Source organism: Myxine glutinosa, chromosome 1 (genome assembly GCF_964187855.1).
Source record: "Myxine glutinosa chromosome 1, kmMyxGlut1.1, whole genome shotgun sequence".
Lineage (NCBI taxonomy): Eukaryota > Metazoa > Chordata > Myxini > Myxiniformes > Myxinidae > Myxine > Myxine glutinosa.
This window is the reverse complement of record NC_136261.1, coordinates 160,291,441-160,314,126: the sequence shown is the minus strand read 5'-3', so window position 1 is coordinate 160,314,126 and position 22,686 is coordinate 160,291,441. Positions and strand designations below refer to the sequence as shown.

The 22,686-nt window shown below is 44.1% G+C and overlaps 2 protein-coding genes across 3 annotated transcripts in view; both read right to left on the bottom strand.

The window, feature by feature from the left end:
• Positions 1 to 22,686, bottom strand: part of LOC144892430 (uncharacterized) — an 82,551-nt gene that overhangs the window by 806 nt on the left and 59,059 nt on the right. The window contains exons 1-2 of one of the 2 annotated variants that reach the window (XM_078779180.1): positions 13,964 to 14,530; positions 11,545 to 12,332 (exon numbers count right to left, since the gene is read on the bottom strand). In XM_078779180.1, the coding sequence (XP_078635306.1) occupies positions 12,013 to 12,332; positions 13,964 to 14,210 (567 nt within the window). In that variant the 5' untranslated portion in view covers positions 14,211 to 14,530 and the 3' untranslated portion in view covers positions 11,545 to 12,012. Of the gene's footprint in view, positions 1 to 7,683; positions 12,333 to 13,963; positions 14,531 to 22,686 lie in introns of those variants that run through there. The other variant, XM_078779184.1, reaches the window with a different exon arrangement.
• Positions 14,916 to 20,686, bottom strand: LOC144889814 (uncharacterized). The gene is made up of 4 exons (XM_078771014.1): positions 20,589 to 20,686; positions 19,825 to 19,918; positions 16,026 to 16,190; positions 14,916 to 15,887 (listed from the first exon to the last, which is right to left on the bottom strand). The coding sequence occupies exons 1-4, from the start codon at positions 20,684 to 20,686 to the stop codon at positions 15,039 to 15,041; spliced, it is 1,206 nt and encodes a 401-aa protein (XP_078627140.1). The 3' UTR covers positions 14,916 to 15,038.

The window sequence follows — 22,686 nt, the reverse complement described above, 5'->3', positions numbered from 1 at the left end:
GTTTCAGTCTTTAGAATGTTCGATCCATTCACACGAACACGGCTTTTTTGAATAAACTTTGCACCAAGCGCTAAATGCAGGAAATCCAACTTTGTGTTAATTACCCATTCACACCTCAATCACATGGGCCTCACTCCATCGCTCTTCCACCATTTCACACATCATTCTCTCCACGGGGTTCTTTACCAGCACGAGAGAAAGCTGCCTGCTCACTTTGCCCTGCCCCCTCTATCTAGCTGTTATCCCTCCCTTTCCCTCTTGTATCACACAAGTTTGATGCACTCTAATTTATTTATTCTTGATTTTCAAAGTACATTTAATAACATTTTATGTAAAAATAAATAAATAGAGTTGAACAAGCTTTTTGAACATGGAAATCGTATGCTCAAATGTGGGAATACGATTATTGTGTGGCCAATGTGGCGCAGGGATTCATTCATGTTCCCATGATGCATGTGGCCTTTTTGGTGGCACCATACTGTACTGTATTTGTACACATTGACCTCCCCCAACTAGTGTCTGTCGATTGCCCAAGAATGATTTGTACGTACATGTTGTGTTCAGTGTTCTGCTTCGGCAGGCATGTTCAGGCACTTGGTGAGAATTTGACTTTTTTGGCCGTGATAACGATTAACAATGGCTGATAAGCGTGAAACATGTAGTACCAGTGACCATAGTGAAAATAGAGTGCTTTTTAGGCTTTATTATTGCTGTAATAGTAATATGTAATTGTAATAATAATATGTAATATAATATGTAATATGTAATGTCGTATGTAGTAGTAGTATGTAATAATATGTAATATGTAATAATAATAATAATATGTAATATTCTTACTGTAATATTACTGTATTGTTATGTATTTACAGCACCAATTCAATCATTAAAATTTTTTAAAATACATTTAATACCGTTTTTATGTAAAGTAAATAGGGTTTAATTTGTGTTCGGGAATCTATTAATCACTTATTACGTGTATTTAAAGGGGATTTAATGATCCGGTTTACAACCATCGAGCTTACGAACACATTATGTTCGTAAACCAGGGATTCCCTTTACTTTTTTTTTTTTTTTTTGTATACAAGATCGAGGCTCGTGTAAGAGCTAACATCAATCACAAAAAACAACAATGTACAGACACACAAAACGTACAATAAAGGGAGCGGGAGATAAGATAGGAAGAGAGAGAAGCACACAAGTACAACAGCAGAGAACAGGGACAACGGAAGATCTGTGGGATGGAGAGGGCTTGGGGGAGAGGAGGCATGGGAAGATGGGGGGCAGGGGGAACGTATAAAACACATGGACACTGCTAGAACTTCCAGGAAAGAAAAAAGTCGGTATTTAAAAAAAAAGAAGTGGATTTGGGGTGAATTAACGGGGGTAGAAGCGATCAGGGTTTTGGATGGGGGAAGATGAGAGATGGTGGTGAACAGCTGTTTAAAAGACCTGGAGGGAGGAGTGGGATTGAAGAGAGTGAGGGAGTTTGTTCCAGAGGTGGGAGTAAAGAGGAATGAAGGAGTGAAGGTGAGCAGAGAGTCTTGAGAGAGAGATTCGGGCCGCCTGTGCTGCCGACGTCATTCGGCGAACTCGCTGGAGACCCCTTTGGAGACAGATAAGGCCGGCCGGCTTTAAAAAAATATTTGTTTTTCTTTATCATTCCCCTGCTTGTATTTGTGTCAGCATGGAGGGTCCCTCAAAGTAGCGGATATTTATTTTATCTCACCTTTCATTTTTATCGTATTACATTTACTTTCATTAAATAATTGTCGTGGTTTTCATTTGTTGTATTGTTGATTTTCTTTGTCTTGTTTCTGTGTTTGTGGGTTCGAGGAATAAGTCCCGTGGTTCCGTCTGAGGTAAGCACCCTAGTTTCCTTCGCCCGCGCACGACGGACTGACCGCAAATTTTTGGCTTGACCGCCTGTACTTACATCCCTGTACTGTACTTACAGCTGTACTTACATCGTGAGTAAGACCGACCGACTATCTGTTCAAGGCTGGTTTTCATCGGCTGCGGACTTGACAAAATTGTGGCTTGTAGGAAATATCGATTGTGCTTGGAAATGCAAAGCAAGAGTTTAAGAGGCCCTTCCTTTGTCCTTTTTCTCAACACTGTAAGGTATTCTCTGAACTCTCGTTTTTTATTTAATGTATATTTTTTGACGTTTTTTTTTCAGGTGCGTCCATTTCATTTTTTACATACTGACGTGAAAAAAAAATCAATGCACAGGAAGGAATTTTGCAAAAACGTTTTTAAAATGGATAAGTTACTATTTTGCATACTTCTCGATGTGACTGGTAAACCGTCGTTTCATTTTCAGTACATTACTTTTGAGATTTTTTTTTTTCTTTCTCCCCCCTCCTTTTCCCCCCAGAAACCATGGTCCCGTAAACCACCAACTGCTAGGAGTATGCCGGATGACAACGAAAACGAACCACCCGAAGACGTGAGCAATGAGTCGTCTTATCGGCATTTACCAAGTGATGGACATCCCCTGCCTGATGCCTCTTCTGTGCAACGGGATCACCCCTATACCACAATGGAATCTTCAAAGAAACTAAAGCGAAGGCGAGATGAAACAACCGAGAGCCAGGAGAAATGCAAGAAAAAACTAAAGGTACAGCAGCAGGAATCTAGGCACCTGAAAGAAAAACTGAACAGTCTTACTGGAATTATCCATTCTTTGCAAGGCCAGAACCTCATTTCTGATAGTTGTGCAGAAATGTTAGAATCAACTTTCAGTGGTGTATCAAAAGAACTAATGAAGCAACTTGTGAACAAGCAAAATAACAAGGGAAGTGGAGCCTATCAAGAAGAACTGAGATCTTTCGCCGTGATTCTGCAATTGTACTCAGCAAAGGCATATGACTACGTCAGAAAGACCTTTGACCTGGCCCTGCCTCACACTGAACTAATTAGAGCATGGTATGCTGTCAACGATGGTGATCCTGGATTTACCAAGCCAACGTTTTTAGCACTAAAAGCCCGCGCTGAGGATGACAGGAAAAAGGGGAAAGAAACAATCTGTGCCGTAATTCTCGGTGAAATGCCAATCAGAAAACATGTGGAGTTTGTCAACAAGATGTTGCAAGGGTATGTTGACATTGGAAATGGCACCATCAACGATTCTGCTCCTTTAGCAAAAGATGCACTCGTGTTGATGGCTGTATCTGTCAACGACTCGTGGAAGATTCCCCTTGGGTATTTCTTGATTGATACTATGACAGGGCAGGAGCGAGCAAACCTTGTTTCAGAGTGTTTTCACAGGTTGCATGCAGTTGGAGTGAAAGCTGTCTCTCTCACATGTAATGGGCCATCGTGTCACTTTGCAATGATGAGAACACTTGGTGCCGATATGACAGTGGAGAACATGAGACCATCATTTCCACATCCAGCAGACTCTTCCCAGCAAGTGCATGTTATCTTAGATGTGTGTCACATGTTGAAACTGATCAGGAACTCTTTTTCTGACAGAGGAATCTTGAAAGACAAGGATGGCAACACTATACGATGGGAGCACATTGAAAAACTTAACTCTCTGCAGGAATCTGAAGGACTCAGACTAGGAAACAGATTAAGGCATGCTCACATTGAATGGAGGAAACAAAAAATGAACATAAATCTGGCAGCACAGGTGTTTAGTGCAAGTGTTGCTGACATGTTGGACTATTGCAGTGATCATCTGAAATTGCCACAGTTCCAAGGTTGCGCGGCAACAGTCACGTTTCTTCGGACGGTTGATGCTGTTTTTGATCTTCTAAACAGCAGGCATCCCCTGGGAAAGGGTTGCAATGCACCGATGAGATCAACAAACAAGGACAGAACCATGAAGATCATTGATGAAGGAGATCACTACATCTTGGGGTTGAAAGATGCAGCAGGTAAACGAATGCATGCTGGGCCAAGGCGGACAGGATTCATTGGCTTGGTAGCAAGCATGAGGAGCGTAACGAGCATTTTCCGTGAGCTTGTTGACTGTGAGAGTCCTGCAATGAAGTACCTGCTGACATACAAGTTCAGTCAGGATCACCTCGAGCTCTTCTTCTCAGCTGTAAGATGGAAAGGAGGTTTCGACAATAACCCGACGACGCAGCAGTTCAAGGCAGCATACAAGCACCTATTCATAAGGCACAACATCAATTCTGGCACAGTGGACTGCAATGCATGTGATAACACTGAAATCCTCAATGTTCTTGAAGAAGCTGCAAATGCATATCGCAATCCAGCTGGCATCTCATCCATCAGCACAGCACGAAAATATGACATGCTAGATAGAGTACCACTCCAGGATGACAAGGAATACAATGATGTGCCAAATGTCATGGAAGTACCACTGTACAAGGAAGCTGCAATTAATTACATCACTGGCTTTGTCGTAAGAATGCTGAAAAAACGCCTGAACTGCTGGAAGTGTACTGAGGCCCTAACTGATATGCATGGGAAGGGTCATCCATTTTTTGCACTGAAAGACAGAGGCCTTGAAAAACCATCTTCCAGCCTTGTAACTGTGTGCATCGAAACGGAGAAATGTTTCAAGTCACTGCTAAAAGCATCAGGAGGCAAACTTCAACAGGGTACAAGTATTCAATCTGCAGTTTCAACAGCTGTACTTCAAAATACCGCAGACAAGAAACTGTTTGCCGACCTGGAAAGTCACATGTTTGACACATCCATAGAAGAGAATCATCTGCACATCCTGGTAAAGATGGCATCCAGATGTTTTACAGAGATACGGCTCCATCATTTGGAAAGCGCTTCAAAGAATCGCTGATAGGCACTCGCATCAGGAAGCAGCGGATGTCTAAGTTGATACATTTCAAACATTAAAAATCTATCATGTGGGAGCAAGAACATGTGACTTTAGTTCATTCCTATGAAATGTAAAATTTAGTTGTGAAATTGGAATTCAACTTTAATACCTCCACCTGTCTGTCATGTTATGTTTTCACCTCTGTTTGTGTGTCTGTCTGTTTGTCGGTGACGTGAGCAGGACATGTCAAAAATCTATGGACAGATTTGGAAGAAACTTCAGGGACTGGTTGGGTGCGTGACAAGGACCAAATGATTCGATTTTGGTGAAGAGCCGGAATCAGATCCAAAATTTTAAAAGTGATTCTTAACCATTGAAAGATGCGGCCAAAAACGAGATATAGCAGGATATATCCTTCTCTCCTGACGAGGTGGAGAAGTTTTTGTCAAACCTCGACTCTGATTCTGCAACTGGACCAGACGGCATCAGCCCACGGGTCCTAAAATCATGCTCTGCCGCTCTATCTCACCCTCTCTCTGTTCTTTTCACCCTCTCTTTTGCTCAAGGTCATCTGCCAGCATCTTGGAAATCAGCAAACATTACCGCTTTACACAAAAAATGTGCAAAAAGAGATCCTTGCAACTACAGACCAATCAGCCTGCTTCCAATTATCAGCAAAGTCATGGAATCCATTATTGCTTCGGATATCAAATCCTTCCTCTTCTCCAATGGCTTGATCTCTGATCATCAATTTGGTTTCAGACCAGGTCATTCTACTCTGGACATGTTGCTTCTGCTGTCTTAATAATGGATGGAGGTCCTCAATGCCAAACAGGAAATCAGAGCTGTCTCACTTGACATATCACGTGCCTTCGATAGGGTCTGGCACCCAGCTCTGCTCACCAAACTCTCCTCCTATTGTATCCATGGAAATCTCCACTCATGGCTTGCGGACTTCCTCTCTGGTCGTAGGCAACGTGTGGCCCTGAATGGATTTCTCTCATCTCCCCTTCCTGCTCTGGCTGGAGTTCCCCAAGGTAGTGTTCTGGGCCCTGTGCTATTTCTGGTCTTCATCAATGATCTCTCCGACTCTCTGGAAAATCCTCTCTATCTCTTTGCTGATGACTCCACTATCTGCCGCTCCATCCCTCAGATCAGCAGTCTGCAGCCTCCTCACTCTCTGCAGACCTGGACAAAATCACAGACTGGTCAAACAAGTGGAACATGTCTTTCAATCCTGACAAATCTCACACTCTTACAATGTCTCTTTGAGAGGACCGACTGGAAAACCCTCCCATCTACTTTCTTAACAATCCTCACCAAGAAGTTCTGTCGCTTAAGCTTTTGGGTCTCACTATCTGCCATGATCTTTCTTGGGAAAACCACATTTCCAAGCTGGCCTCCAAAGCCAGTCGCCGACTGGGCATCCTCCGTCGTGCGAAGTCCTTCCTTGGCACACCTGAGCTCCTCACCACATACAAGGCTTTCATCCGCAGCTCAATGGAATACTGTTCCCCCCTCTGGGCTGGTGCTCCTGCCTCACACCTAGCTCAGCTTCACGCTGTTGAAACCAAAGCTTTCAGAATCATTGGAATCTCCTGCGATGAAGTTAACTCCGAGGGCCTTTCACTCACTCACCGCTGGCAGGTTGGTGGTCTTTCTGTCTTCTACCGACTCCTCTCCGGCCTTGCTCCCCCAGCTCTCTCTGTGCTCTGTCCCCCTAATATTCCTTCAGGTCACACAAGATCTGCCTGCAACCCTCTTATGGTTAAACTGCCAAAATCTAGGCTCTGCTCACCTTCACTCTTTCATTCCCCTTTTCTCCTGCCTCTGGAACAAACTCCCCCACTCCTTTCAATCCCACTCCTCCTTCCAGGTCTTTAAAACAGCTGTTCACCACCATGTCTTATCTTCCCCCATCCAAAACCTTGATCTTTTCTACCCCTGCTAATTCACCCCAGATACACTTATTATTATTATTTTTTTAAATTCCAACTTCTTTCCTGGAAGTCCTTGGTGTTCATTTGTTTTATTCCTCTCCCACCTCCCCCAAGCCCTTCCCCTCCCACATTTCTCCCGACGTCCCTGCTCTCAAATGTTGTGTTTGTGTCCTTCCCCCTCTCTCCCCATCTTGTCTACCGCTCCCCTTATTTTTTGTGTTTTTTGTGTCGGTTTGACTTTTTTTGTGATTAATGTTAGCTCTTTCACGAGCCTCGATCTTGTATACAAAAAAAATAAAATCTCAAATATGAAGGGGCGCCTGACATATATCGGTTAAAATACATTTACTTCTTCATGCAGCTGTATGAATCAAATTGGCACCCCTTAAAATGAACATTTCTAGAGCATTACTTGGTTCCTCCTAAGAACACAAGGGTAATCCAGCATGCCCACAAGATTTTTTGAATGTCCCTTATTTTCTATTGTTTGGCATTTTCTACAAGTAATGGAATGTCCTTTCTTTTCTATACATTTTTCCATACCATATAAAGGGGCCTTTTCTATGCCCCTGGCATTTTTCACAAGATACATTTTAAATACAAACAAAATGTATTTGTTCATCGTGCAAGGCTTTATTCAAGGCAACATAAAAGACTTGAAAAAGTAAGGGGAAAAATATTCAACCCAGATGGGACTCGAACCCACAATGCCCAGCTTGGGAATCTGATGCCTTATCAATTTGGCCATTGGACCGGTAGGTCAGATTTTTTGTAATAATATATTAGAGGTATAAAGTGTGTGTATATATTGTTACAGATCGCGGTTTAGATGTTATGATGACCGAGCGGTGGTGTATTACCGCGACCTAACAGGATCCCCGACTCACCCGATTCACCCAGACGTTGGCCGAATCGCGCTACAGCTAGTCAATAGGGAAAAGACAAAGGCGACACGGATGTGAAGAAGAAGAAGAAGACAAAAAGGTTGGAAATACTACTGAATTTATTTACTATTTACACACATAAGCAAAAAGGAGCAATCAAGTTTATTTACAACACATAAGACGCAGGTGACACAGTGCAAATACTAGCTTATCTACAGACTTAACTTATTCCCAGGACAGAACAAACAGAACAAACTCACGTCCACAAGAAGGGTGGAAAGGCAGGAGGTGGATGGCTGGAGGGAGAGGGAGGTCCAAGGGGGTCCTGCAGCACAACCGGCGCGTTTAGCAGCCGCCGTTCAGGCCAGGCCCCACGCTGCTGTTTTGGCTGCTGTGTACGTCGCGTGCTTTGCCAGGCCTTGTCCGACTCGTCTGGTCCAAACCCTCAACTCTTTCTTGGTTCACTCACTCCTCACCACCGACTCCTCACCGCAACCACTGACCGCCACCACCGACTCCTCACCGCAACCAACTGACCACCGACTCCACTGACTGACTCTTCACGACTCTCTCTTGACGACCAACTCCCTCTGGCAACCGACTCAGACCAACTCTTTGTGACCAACTCTTTGTGACCAACTCTTCACGGACCCTCTGCTGGCAACCGACTCAGACCAACTCACCACTCACTTCCGTTCGCGCCTTTTATAGCGCCTCCAGCGATTACGCCGCCGGCGTTTTGGACACGCCCATCGGGGTGCTCACCTCGGCCCTGGTTGGTCGCGCGACCCTCGGGCTCCCCCCTCGATGACGACGGGCGGGTACGCCCCTCCTCCCCTCTATGACGAGGTGGAGACATGCCTTTCTTCTCCGACCCTGCCTCGTGGTCAATGGCGGTTATTGGAGGGGAGGTGATTGAGAATCGAGGGCTCAGCAATGACGAGAGGGGATGTAATTGGCAATCGAGGGTTGGCAATCACGAGAGGGGATGTAAAAGGGAATGGAGATTTTGGGGATGGGAAGGAAAGGGAGATTTTGGGGATGGGAAGGAAAGGGAGATTTTGGGGATGGGAAGGAAAGGGGATCTATTCTCTTTCACTGGTGCAATGGAGTACTTCAATTAATGGGAGACACAGCCTTACCCTAAAACACAGAATAAGAGATAACTATCAACAGGGGTATTCTATTATTTGGCTGATGTGTATGCTTGTGGACTAATTATGGGATGCCCTTTCACCTTTACACAGCTCCGGAGGTAGGGGGGCGCAGAATAAACAATAATAATAATAGTACAGCACACAATCAAAAAATATACAGTCCTCATCTCCGCAACAATATATATATATATATATATATATATATATAATTTTTAAGCAAAAACTATAGCACTTAGGTGGAATTTGTTTTGAAAGCCATTAATTAGATGTATTGGCCGATGTATATTCCAAGTTTCAGCTAGTTTCAATGTATAGCCTTTGAGATATGAGCGCCAACACATTTTGGGCCTACAGACGGACTGACAGACACCAATGTGAATCCGAGGGTTTTCCAACTCAAGAATGCAGAAAAGGACGTTGCTGAAATTTGGAACATATTACCTCGATGTATTTGCAGCAAATGTTGTCAAGTAGAAGTCAAGAAACGAATTTTCAGTCCCCATGTTAAAGTTGCATAAAGAGAAACGATCCCATATAAAGGGAAGGTTTCCCTCTCCAAAAAGGTTCGCTTTGTGCCTCCCTCGGTACAAAAAACCACCATCAATTGTATTTTCATCCAAGGAGAGAATCACAAACTTTAATCAAAAATATAAGGATGTAGGATGGCCCCAATCGATAGTTTTTAGTGTTTGTACTGTATATTGCATGTGAGAAGTATATTAGAAGACAATGCTTAAGGACCGGGATTAAGACCATCCCAAGTACTGTATAACTAATTTACATTGGGTTGGTGAAAAAAACCAAAATAAAGAAACAAGCACGGTGCAATATAAAACCTCCGCTCCTACAAAACAATTACATCATGGGAGAACTTTTTTTCCACCTATCCCACAACGTTCAAGCCAGAGGGGAAAGAATACATTTTGTGCTATTGTGAGGATGTTTGCCATTACAAAGTATGAATCCCAACGATGTAAAATCAAGCTCTCTCCCCCAAAGGGTGCAATGCTGGATGCCACCACTTGACACCCCTATGTGGCCATTTTATGCTTACACAGTTGGCACTGGATGTAATGTGTGGAGGTTTCAAGTAAATTTTAGTCTGTGTGTCAAAAATCAACATTCAATACTCAAAGGTAAATCAGAGCTATGGGGAAGCTTAAACACGCCACGACATTCTTTTGATCTAACCCCAAATCATCGGATAACTTTTGGAGAGGGGAAAAAAAAAAGATCTTCAGTAATTGACAGACTGCAGTGCAGATCACAAGTGTTGCAAGCTACACATGGAGCATTTGCATCACCATACATTATTCACAATAAGTTAGGGATATTGGCAGGTTCTTTGGTGTGGTTGATTTTGTGTATTAATTATGTTGAAAAAAGTTGTTGGTCCTAATTCTCTGGTAGTGGGGCGGCTTAGCCCAAATATTCAAAAGAATTGTGCATTTTGTGATACAAGCACCAAATTTGGCACAAATGTACATTAATATGTTGCGAACATTTTCAGATATTGGGCCACTTGAAATTCCGTAATTTTTTTTTTCAAATTTCGTAATTTCAAATTTTTCGGGTGACACCGTCACAATTTCGGTCTTCGAGGCCGGCCGATAGGCAAAGTGTGACCGGAAGGGACGAGGTTCTCCTGACCACGTGGCCCTCGATCTGGGAAGCGAGAGGCGTTCCATTAGTGGACGCGCCCCTCACGCCCGACTTTTGGGCGGCCCCGGCAGGCCGTTTGTTTTGACGTTCCGTGACAGGCCCCGCACCCCCACCTCCGGGCCGACCGGAAGCTTGTGCTGAGTACATCATACCTGAACAACTCAGTGAGGCAGAACACAGCAGTGCACACCAGGGTGACCCCTTCAGTGCATAAACCAATTAACCTGTCCACTGCAGGGCATATAGAAATGAAGTTATTTTCTGCATATAATAATAATATAAGTTCAGTTCTATATAACAATTTCTGTTATCACCACTACCACTACAACTACCACTACTACAAGCTTTGTCTGGAATTTTGTGGACAAACAGACATACAGACAAGCTGGGATCAAAACATTACCTCCTTCCACCATTGAGTGTAGAGGTAAACATCATGGAAATTATATCATGCCCTAGATTTAATTCATGCTTACCCGTGTATTTGCTTCACTGGTTCACAAGGTCTTTTGCATACATGTAATTCAGACTCTCGTCTTCATTGCTGACCACACAATGTTCGCAACATATTAATGTACATTTGTGCCAAATTTGGTGCTTGTATCACAAAATGCACAATTCTTTTGAATATTTGGGCTAAGCCGCCCCACTATATCGGCCGGCCTCGAAGACCGAAATTGTGACGGTGTCACCCGAAAAATTTGAAATTACGAAATTTGAAAAAAAAAATTACGGAATTTCAAGTGGCCCAATATCTGAAAATGTTCGCAACATATTAATGTACATTTGTGCCAAATTTGGTGCTTGTATCACAAAATGCACAACAGGTTTGCTATGCTGCTACACTATGGTTATTAATGAGTGTGAAAAAACACAGCATTCTTGATTTCAATACCATAACCCTAACCCCTATAAAAAAAAAAAAAAACTCACTCCCACAATATCCCTAACTTATTGTGAGTAGTGTAGATTTGGAGGACTGTGCAATGCACTCTGCATTGAATGCAATGACTTTTGTCCGTTTCAGATTTAAAAGTGAAATGAGTTACAAGTCAATTTTACAGGAGCCAAGGTAGTTAGTAAGACAAGTCAAGTCAAATAATTCTGCAAGATACATACAACTTCCAGATGTATTCTCATACACTCACGTTCAATTTTGAATCGATTCAGTTCAATCTGAATTAAAACAGACAAATGGGACTTGAGTGACTGCAGCACCAGGAAAGCTCAGCTCAAAGGGACCACAAGGAAGACTTGGTGTCTTCCTTGCTGCACGCGAGTTTGGGTGCACCATCAAGCTTGGGTAGTTCTAGTGGCTTCTGGGGGGTGCAGGTTGCTGGATGCCACAGCGGGCCCAAAAGGTGAGCTACAGGTGGAGAAACGGGCCTTCAGATGGATGGAAAAGTTAAATACTTAGCTAGGACAGGAATGTACCACTGACATGTGAAGGTACAGGGTACACACCGTCAGGGAGGTCCCCAGATGCCAAAATAACTCAGCTTTGCCAGTTGAAGGAGTGCTGTGGCCCTCATCACAAGGCCTCATCTCCAGGTAAGAGGTTGCCCCTTGAGACCCGATTGGAATGGGTAGTCTGAATGCGGGATCCTTCATTATACTCAATGCACATCTTCTTGGTGCGTATCGACTGACTTGAGTTTCACCTCTAAACTTGTACCATTTGGAGCAGCCATGTAGTCATGGTCAACAGGCTGGGGGGTGTGAACTTTAGGCAGCAGGCAGTCGGTGATGTTAACGTCAGTAGTCGCTATGTTGCTGTTTGATTTCATCTCCAACTGATGGTGCATTTTGGGGGTTAAACTCTCACGAAAAGGATCATCTTCCTCGGCCATCGGTGTCTTCCTTGTGGGACGATTGGTTTTGAATGAAAATAGTGTTGGGCAATACGATTCCGATGCTGGATCTTTGCTTGGCTTGTCTGGAAAACAAATAGGAAATCCTAAAGTACATTATAATTTAAGATGACATGTGGTGGCAGCAGCTGCAGCGCTCCTGTCACTCACGACACAGCGAAGGCAACCATTTTATTAAAACGTAAAGTATACAAGACAAAATCGAAAACTCTTGAATACCTCTCGGGATGTTAATGTCAAACATTTTGGTTTGGTGTTTGTCAAAAATGAAGCAATTCAAAATGATACAAATACGATAGCTTTCTCAACGAACAACAAAGGAGGCTTCAGCTAAAATGCACAATACTGTACGGTTAATAAATAAATATTTAAAGGTTTGTTCATATGTCAAGAAATTCTCATCAGTTCATGATGTTTGTGTTGTGTTATGAATAACACGAATCGAATATGTAATTATACGATATCTACATTGGAATACATTTCAAAGTGACTTTAAAAAATACATGCGGATAATAACGTGCACACGCGCGCACACACACACACACACACACACACACACACACACACACACACACACACACACACACACACACACACACACACACACACACACACACACACACACACACACACACACACACACACACACACACACACACACACGCCACTAATCGTGTAATATATAGATAGCATTAGGTTAACGCTATTCAGACCATCCATTGTTCGAAAAAATGCAAAGTCAACCAACAATCTGCACTAACATCGACTCCAATGATTAAGAAACCTCACAAGCTTGAAGCTATTACTTCCTTGAGGTATGGAGGCGGTTGATGAAACTTATTGCTTGAGGCTTGAGAAGGGTGGGGATGGGTTGTGGGAGGAAGATGAGGAAGAGGTAAGCGTGTCAACGTGCAGGGAGGAGGGTGGGGATGGGGGTGTGGGAGGACGAGTGAGTGTGTCAATGTGTAGGGGCTGAGAGAGGGGAGGAGGCAGGGGATGGGAGAGGGGAGGAGGCAGGGGATGGGAGAGGGGAGGAGGTTGGGGATAGGGGAGAGGAGGATGTGGGTGTGATGGGGTAGAGAAGGAGGATGATGGGAATGGGGGGGGGAGGAGAGGATTGTGGGGAAGGGAAGGAGAGGATGGCCAGGAAGGGGAGGGAAGGAGAGGGTGGCCGAGAGAGGGAAGGAGAGGCTGGCCAGGGGAGGAGGGAAGGAGAGGGTGGCAGGGGGGGAGGGAAGGAGAGGGTGGCAGGGGGGGAGGAAAGGAGAGGGTGGCCGAGAGAGGGAAGGAGAGGCTGGCCAGGGGAGGAGGGAAGGAGAGTGTGGGGGGGGGGGGGGGGGAAGGAGAGGAGGAGGATGGTGGCCGGTGGGGAAGGGGAAATGAAAGAGAGGATGGTGGGGGAGAGGAGGAGGAGGAGAAGTAGTCGGGGTGAAGAAGGAGGGGTGGAGGAGGAGCAGGACGAGTAGTGTAAGAGGACTTGGTGTTCGGGTAAATGTTCTCGTTGCAATAGGTCTACAGTGCAGCTTGTCTGGGTCTGGGTAAGTACCCAGGACTATAGTTATAAATCTTGCAAATACTCTTAGTACTTGGATCACTGATATCTATGTAGTACATGCCCAATTTACTAAAATTCAAGGTCGAGCTTTATTCCTCGCATGACAATGAAAACGAATGACTGCAGCAGCTATCAACTCACTGTCAACAAAGTGTACACTGCAAACACGTTCCCACCGGCGTGGCACCCACCCATGTCCCCTCCTGACAGCCCCAACCCAGAGCAGGCGTCTCTCCAGACCGCGTCCCTCATCTGGGATTGGGAACCGGTGGTATGACACATGAGTCTCCGCGCTCCGAGTCTCGCTTCGCTGGTTTGCACATCCGGGGACACAACAGAAATCACCGCTTCTCTTCTTCCTTCGAAAGATTTTTGGAGACTGATCCATATTACATCGGAAGTTTAAATACAACTGCGATAAACGATCTGTGCAACCGGAACTCTGCCAAAACGCACTGCATGCTGGGATGCCAAATTATTTTCCTCGAAAGGTTCAACCCACTCCTGCAGTTTTAACCAATCAAATGCGTTGTTCACCTGGGCGGAGGTTTGCGCTCTCCCGAGTGCAGCTGTAGTTGTGAACTGCGGCCAAATATCGTTCAATGATCTGGGGATTAGTAGTACTAGTAGTACCGATGCGACACATCGTCATGAGGTGAAATCGTATGTGATTATAAGCATCTAGTCAAGTGACCTCATGAGCATCTTGAAGATTAGTCTAGTAGGAAGACTAGGTCCCCCTGCACCCCCCGGAGATATACTTCTAATCAGTGTTTCTAGATTGGAAAAAATGTGTAGAAAATGACTAGCTATGGCCCCAAGCTGAAAAAATGTCCCACATACCATTTTTATGCAAATTACTGCTGCCATTATCAAAAAAACGATTTTTGACATATCTCAGCCAATATTGCAGATAATTGAAAAATGAAGGTGTCTAGACCCATGTTTTGAAGGGCATAGATCATGATAGAACTATTCATAACATGATTACATGTGTCTATGGTATACTAGTATGCTAATTAGTGCTTTATTTACAAAATAATCACAGTTTTACGAAATAATAGACTCATATTAAGGTCCGTCTACACAGACGTTAACACAAAGTTTTATTTTTCTAAATATTACAACTGTCAAAATAGTCCTAGCACTCAATGTGACCACTCTTCTCTTGCTTGTTTTAGATAAACATCATTAGCATTAGTGATTCTACACTGAGTCAGTCATCATCATTTTCATCGAAATCGTCAGAGTCAAACTCTTCTTCTCCTTCCTCTTCCTCCTCCTCTTCGTGCTCTCCTGTGTTCAGAAGATCCACCAGTGAGGTTGGTAGGATGGGACCACTGGACCACATTGGTTTCAACAGTCCTTCATCAGTCCTTATCCATCCTTGCTCCTCATAAGGTTTTGGCTTTTCGATGATAGGTTGATCGGCTCTTTTGTACAATGCTACGCGGTGGTTCACACGCTGGATGTGCGGCTTCAGGGCAGACTGGCATGGAGGAAGGCGAGCCAGATCAACCTTGGACTTGGATGTGAGGGTCTTGTCCTCTCCCACCATTTTTCGTAGCAGCTTGGCACGGACAATGTCCACTGATGACTCGCGACTCTGGCCGTACATCACACAGGTGAATTTTTCTAACTGCCTCTCCACCTCAGGGTTGGCATCCCAGTTGTCACCCAGTTCACCGAATGCCCTGTGAAACCTGGGATTCTTCTCCAGCTTTTTCAAGGGCCCGACTTTTCCCTTCCCTTTGAAGGCACTGGTGCAGTCTTCTCCGCTGAACACATAGTACCCCAGGAGAGTGGCACAGTAGTCCTCTCCCAGGGATTCTGCCAGCTCAGAGACGTTGACAAGTTGGCGATGCTTCCCTGACCCTGTATCCAGGTACACCATCAGCTTGATGTTGTGGGCATGGTGGAGCAGGATCAGGAGGATGTCTGTGTCCGGTGTTCTGACTACAGCGTTCTTGTATCCGATGGTAGCAGCATGATGGAGGTACAGAACCACCCTGGTATCAGTCTCTTCCTGGTTGCTGTAGATCGTGGGGAGTTCACGTACCTCGACCTGAAACACAAAAAGGCACCGCATTTCAATCACCAGTCACTGCCAGTTTCAGATCTAGACAAACATCACAGGTAATCACCTTTTTTTCAGGAAAAATTACAAATTGAATCGCCATTCACGAAGGGCTTTCAATTTTACCTTGCCATTCGTTGAGGCAAGTTGGTGGGCCTTCCCCTCCACGATCAGCACAGCCATCTCTGTTCTCTCCAGCCTGGTAGCTGCCTCTTGTCCACTCCACACTTTCAGAAGAAGCTGGCACATCACAATTTGTGGTGTACGATTAGTTGAGACTTCATCCAGGACCTTGGCGAGAGCAGTTTCCAACTCCAAGGCGAAATCGTAGCTCTCAGAGTGTCCAAGCCTGTGTAGTATTGTGGTGAGCTGTTTGCTTCGGAACAGGTGCCTTACAGTCACACAGAGGAGAATGTGCTTTGGTAACTTCCATTTTGCATCTGACACTGCACGGCACAGATCTTGTCCAATGGAGAAGACCAGACGCTTCACCTTTTCTGTCTCGATGCCCTCCTTGCCAGTCATTAGCACGCTGAGAAAGCGGACAAGGTCTGGAGGTAGGATGTCTTCAGGATTGAGCTCCATGTCTTCAGCTGTTGGTGGCCATGGTTGGTCTTTACACTCTCTGAAAGCCTGTAGAATACCCTGGCGAAGTTGGAGGGCAACATTTTGGTTCTTGTTTGTGCTTCCGAGTGTGAATGCTCGTGCGAGAGCATTGGAAACTGTTATGTTTGAGCTGTGCACAAGCCAGAAAGAAATGACATCACATTTGTCATGATCAACCTTCGTGAAGTGGATATGCTCCTTGATTGGGTCATTCTGTAGGCGTTTCAGTAGTTTCTCTGACCGATAATTTGAGTTCTCATATCCATTCAGTTTCAGTTCCTCGACATAGAGCAAGCGCAAGGAAGAAAGCTGTAGAACTTTATTCTGCTGGATGACCTGGGTTTGAATGTGTTCCAGTACTGAGTTGAATGCCTTTTCATGGGCGGCTGACATGCAAGCCTGCTCCTTTGGTGCTTCGGCTCTGTGAATCGCACGCTCATAGTTGTAGAATGCTGTGCGGAAAGCTTTAAAACATGACGGATGGTGTTTGGCCTCACATGCAAAGAGGTCTTTGTTTTTCACCTTTCGATGGAGTCGATAGAGACCCATTTTCTCAGCCCGTGTTTCGATTTGCTCCCATGCATTTTCTTTGTTTTTAAAGGATGGGAAGGTTGTAGGCCTCTCAGTATTGCGATGAGCATCTTTGGTCTCAACTTTCTCACAAAATATACACTCTGGCGGGAAGATGGGTTCAGCAGAACCTCCTGGTTTACGAGGAGAGTGATGCCATGATGAGGTTGATGGCCCTGGTTCTGTATCATCTCCCAGACGATGAAAGTGGCGGACAAAGTGCTTATAACACTTGCTGTGATATCCTACTCTTTCTAGGTCATCAGGAAGAGTTGCCGGGATCTGATCACATACTGATTGCATACGACATGGGGAGTCATGCGGTTGGTTGAGACGTCTATCCCGGATCTTTTGAAGCAGTTGCAGTTTTTCTGAAGCAGATCCTTTAATTTTACGGAGGGGCGTGAAATCCCCATGATCAGACATGGATGGTACATGAAGGATGCATGTAGGAGGAGAGCTTTGGGCTGCAGGTTCTACACTCCGTTTTCTTTTGGGCATGCTTGCTGTCGATGTCTACCATCACTGTTAAATGACAAATAAGAAATCACGAATGATGTTAAAAGTGCCTGTGAAAGGAGGCTCTGAGTTTTCAGTGAGGTAACAGAGGTTCTGAGTCATGTTCTACACTAGGGTACTTTTTAGCTGACTAAACCATGTTTAGTGGCATCAAAAGTGCTAATAGCTAAAACATCTAAATTCTTCCACACTAACGTTAGCTATCTAGGCCAATGAAACATTGTGCTTAGTTACTGTAGCTAGCTCAGCTGTCGTGCCTCTTTCTGGTTCAATTCATATACAGAAGTCAACAGATATGTCTCATGTTTGGCATTAACAAAAGTTTAAGTTACACCGACATTAGGAACATACTGTACATAGATGAGGCTAGCTTTAACGTTAGCTAACATGGTGCTAGCTGGCTCAGCTGTTATTCTGCCTGTTTATGATTTCATGCAGAAACTGAAGTCAAGAGTGTGAGTAACATTATAGTTAGCATCTTACCTGGCTAGATTGGAGGATGAATACCAAGAACAACACACAGATGGAATGGAAGACTGAACTTTCAACTGAGGTATTCAATAACATCAACGTTACCAATTGATACGAGCGCGCGACATTACCAATTGATACGAGCGCGCGAGCGCGCATGTTACATGGATGGAAATGTAAAATGGCAGCTATAGCAGCACTAATTTGGATCTCTAGTCTGTCATTTCTGCACTGTGATTGGATAACATAAAAAAATATGTTTGGGAGTTAACAGCAGGAGTTGGTAGATTTTACGTGGGCTGGGTGAGAAACCTTTAAATAAGCAAGTGAAAATCTCTCGCAATACAAAGTCAATGGTGGGAAGAAAAGTTGAGTGGTACCAATGTTACTGCCAATGTCCCGCCCCTATGCAAGACTCAGGAGCATCTTGTTGACATTTAACCTTGAAAATACCTGGGTTTAGACCCCTTATGTACCATGTTAAGTTATCTGCAGTATTAACGTATCCTTATCATTTGTAAAACTGATTATTTTGTAATTACAGCATTAATATGCATACTAGTATACCATAGACACATGTAATCATGTTATGAATAGTTCTATCATGATCTATGCCCTTCAAAACATGGGTCTAGACACCTTCATTTTTCAATTATCTGCAATATTGGCTGAGATATGTCAAAAATCGTTTTTTTGATAATGGCAGCAGTAATTTGCATAAAAATGGTATGTGGGACATTTTTTCAGCTTGGGGCCATAGCTAGTCATTTTCTACACATTTTTTCCAATCTAGAAACACTGATTAGAAGTATATCTCCGGGGGGTGCAGGGGGACCTAGTCTTCCTACTAGACTAGATGTTTGGATCGACGATCCCAAGTCATGGCCACACAATCACTATGCCAATGTGTATCGATACTTAGTGGAAAACCACGATGAGTAGTTGTGTTAGTAATATCAGAATTCCTGGAATAATTCCCTTCCGTTATATTATAGAATATCAGTAGTACCATAATTGTAGTTGTTTGTTTATATTTAATATAATACTGACATATGACGTATGAGCGATATAGGACCAATTAATTGGGCATCGATTAGTACTACACGTGCAGATGTTATTGGGGAGTTATACAAGAAAAACCAACTTCGTCATGCGGTAACTGAAACACACAGCGAATACTGTAGGCTACTGTACTATGTATATATATATATTCCTGCGTCAACACTGCTCCATGGAATCGTAACCAATTCAAAATTAAATGATTTTCATGCACGCAGTAAATAAAACTTTGATTATAAATTGAAACCTTTCAAAATAGTGGCTTTGTATCTACTATAAATGGATGCATGTATGTGTGTGTGTATATGTGTGTGCGTGTGTGTGTATATGTGTGTGCGTGTGTGTATGTCTGTGTGGGTGTGGATGTATGTGTATGAATGTATGTGCGTGTGTATGTGTGTATGTATGTTTATTGGCATATGTGTGTGCGTATGTTTCGTGTGTGTGTGTGTGTGTGTGTGTGTGTGTGTGTGTGTGTGTGTATATGTGTGTGTGTGTGTGTGTGTGTGTGTGTGTGTGTGTGTGTGTGTGTGTGTGTGTGTGTGTGTGTGTGTGTGTGTGTGTGTGTGTGTGTGTGTGTGTGTGTGTGGTTGACCTCCCCAAATGCAGGTTTCAGAAGGTGGAACGGAGCCCTCCAGGGTCTCGATGTATCCATCTTTGTGTGTGTGTTTATGGTGTGTGTGTATATGTGTGCACGTGCATGCATGTGTGTGCGTATATGCGTCGTGTGTGTGCGCATGCGCACAAAATATGTACAATATGCCACACACAAGATGTGTGTATACAACATACCACTGTACAACATGTGTATATAAAATACAACATGTGCACATAAAAATAATGTGTGTGTATACAATACAGAGCATATGATGTCACGCAAAAACAAAACAAAACATGCCAAAGCAAAAACCAAAGCCAAACGTGTATAAACTATTTAATCGTGCATATGTACATTCAAATCATGACCATGCACGTGTGTGTTTGTTTGATACAAACAAAATAGAAGATTTTTCAAGAATATTGGTCGGTCGAGTTTGTTATTCTGTCTGTCTGTTTATCTGTCACTCGCCTACAGATCACAATTCTAAACCGATCGTTATGAAACTTCACCAGATGGTAGAGTTAGTAATAAGGAAAAAGTCTATTGATTTTGAGGTCAAAGGTCATCTTGAGGTCAAATTTCTAAAATTGTCATTTTTCATCTGAAAAATAATAAATTTCAATCCGATTGACCCGAGCTTTGATTAAGATCGTCAATTTTAATCTTAAATAAATGGACAATTTGATGTACCCATGGCACCTTTTTGGGGGTGGAGGGGTGGATTTTGCAAGTATCGTGCTCTACATGACATCTTCTTGTGTGTGTGTGTGTATGTGTGTGTATGTGTGTGTGTGTGTGTGTGTGTGTGTGTGTGTGTGTGTGTGTGTGTGTGTGTGTGTGTGTGTGTGTGTGTGTACACCCACTGGTCCTCATCTTTCACAGGCCTCCATTCCACTCTGGTCCGCCAAATCTCAGGCCTCCCTTCCATTCGGGACCGCCAAATCTCAGGCCTCCCTTCCATTCGGGACCGCCAAATCTCAGGCCTCCCTCCCACTCGGGTCCATCAAATCACAGGCTCTCCATGCCACTTGGATCCCCCAAATCTCAGCCCCCCCCCCCCCTCTCTGTGTGAGCATGCATGTCCTCCTTGACAGGTTAGAGTCGGCAAAACCCATCAAGCCACGGACACCTCCCCCGACCCCCACCAAAGCCCCCCATGAAGCCGTTGTATTCAGCATGCTACTGGATCTCACGGAGCTCAGCTCCCTAAAGGTAGAACATGGCTTAAATGGAGTCGCCATATCCCGGGCACTCGCTTGCAGCATGATGAGGTCGGAGAACCCAGCAAGCCGCTCGGCTTGGCACGTCCCAGACAATCCACGCGACCCCGGGCGCCACTTGCACGGCCCTCCGCACCCCCAAAGCCGCCATCCACGGCACAAATCCTTGATCTCACCTCACTGTCCCACATCCTCAACAGGGGGAGGCCCGTCAAAGCCTGGGTCTTCCTACCCAGAAGCACGGGGCCCACAAGTCCCACCAACCTCCGAACCCAGCCTACATACATTCAGAACTCCATTTTCCAATACATTCAGAACTCCGCTGCCCGTCTACTCACCCATTCCCGGACCCGTGACCACATCACCCCTGTCCTTTACAAGCTTCACTGGCTCCCCATCCCCCAGAGAATCCAGTACAAAATCCTCCTCTTGACATACAAAGCCCTCCATAACCTGGCCCCATCCTACCTGGCTGACCTCCTCTCCAGACACACTCCCACCCGCAACCTTCACTCTGCTGGTACCAACCTCCTGATCCCCTCCATCCGGACCAAATTCCGATCCTGGGGGGACAGGGCCTTCTCCATCGCTGCTCCCACCCTTTGGAACTCACTACCTCACACCATCAGAGACTCCTCCTCACTCACCACAATCAAAACATCACTAAAGACCCACCTGTTCAACACTGCATTCAACATTCAACCCACAGCATTTAACCCCTGACTATCTCTTCTCCTTCTCCCTCCTTTTGCTTTAAATATTTCCCTATTGATTCTTGTCTTTTTGCAATTGTTGTTTTCATGTATTGTTATGCATTATGTTTTCCACTCTGTCAAAGCGCCTTTGGGCTTCTTGAAAAGCGCTATACAAAATAAATGAATTATTATTATTATTACATAAACGCACGTCCAACGGCGTGACACCAACTACCATCTTGTCCCATCAAAGCTGCCGTTCTCAGCTCAGTATTTACTGACTTGAAACGGAATTAGTGTGTGTGTGTGTGGGCGTGTGTGTGTGTGTGTGTGTGTGTATATATATATATGTGTGTCATGTTCTTAATGGAGTTCTACTGTAACTTCTTGATGTGGCGTGCGATGTACCAAAATGATCGTCATGATCACCTGAGTTGATAAAATTACCTACAAATAATCTGGAATAATTCCCATGTTTCTAAACACATGCCATGTTAAGGTGTATAGAGCAGTTCAATAGGTCCTTCCATGGCACGGCATTCTAATTACAAAATAAATAACAAAAATAATGATGACATTGTAAGAAAGCATACATTAATTAATTCTAACAATAACAACAATAATAATAGTGGAATAATTTAGCAATAATAATAATAACGAACGTTTAACGTGTACAGCTGGAAGGTATGCTACAAGGCCGTGAAGACCAATCGAAAGTTGATCCAATGGGCCCACTAGTTCAATGGACCCACACCTCAATAATGCAACAACAAAAACAAGAAGACGTCATGCAGAGCACGACACTTGCAAAATCCACCCCTCTCCAAAATGTAAATGTTGCCATGGATACATCAAGTTGTCCATTTCATCATGATTAAAATTGACGATCTTAATCAAAGCTCGGGTCAATCGGATTGAAATTGACGATTCTTCAAATGAAATTTGATGATATTATTAGTTTGACGTTGAGTTCACCTTTGACCTTTTGACCTCAAAAATAGTTGGTTTACCAATTCAGTTGATGCACTATGTAATTGCTGGTTAAT

What these genes read in the sequence shown, in the direction of transcription:
- LOC144889814 (XM_078771014.1), bottom strand. Translation starts at nt 20,686, where the DNA reads ATGGAAGGGAGGCCTGAGATTTGGCGGTCCCGAATGGAAGGGAGGCCT. An exon ending in CCTGTGAAAGATGAGGACCA is followed by an intron (nt 19,919 to 20,588) that starts GTGGGTGTACAC and finishes CATGTTGTACAG; the next exon opens with TGGTATGTTGTATACACACA. An exon ending in TTGCCTCAACGAATGGCAAG is followed by an intron (nt 15,888 to 16,025) that starts GTAAAATTGAAA and finishes TTTGTGTTTCAG; the next exon opens with GTCGAGGTACGTGAACTCCC.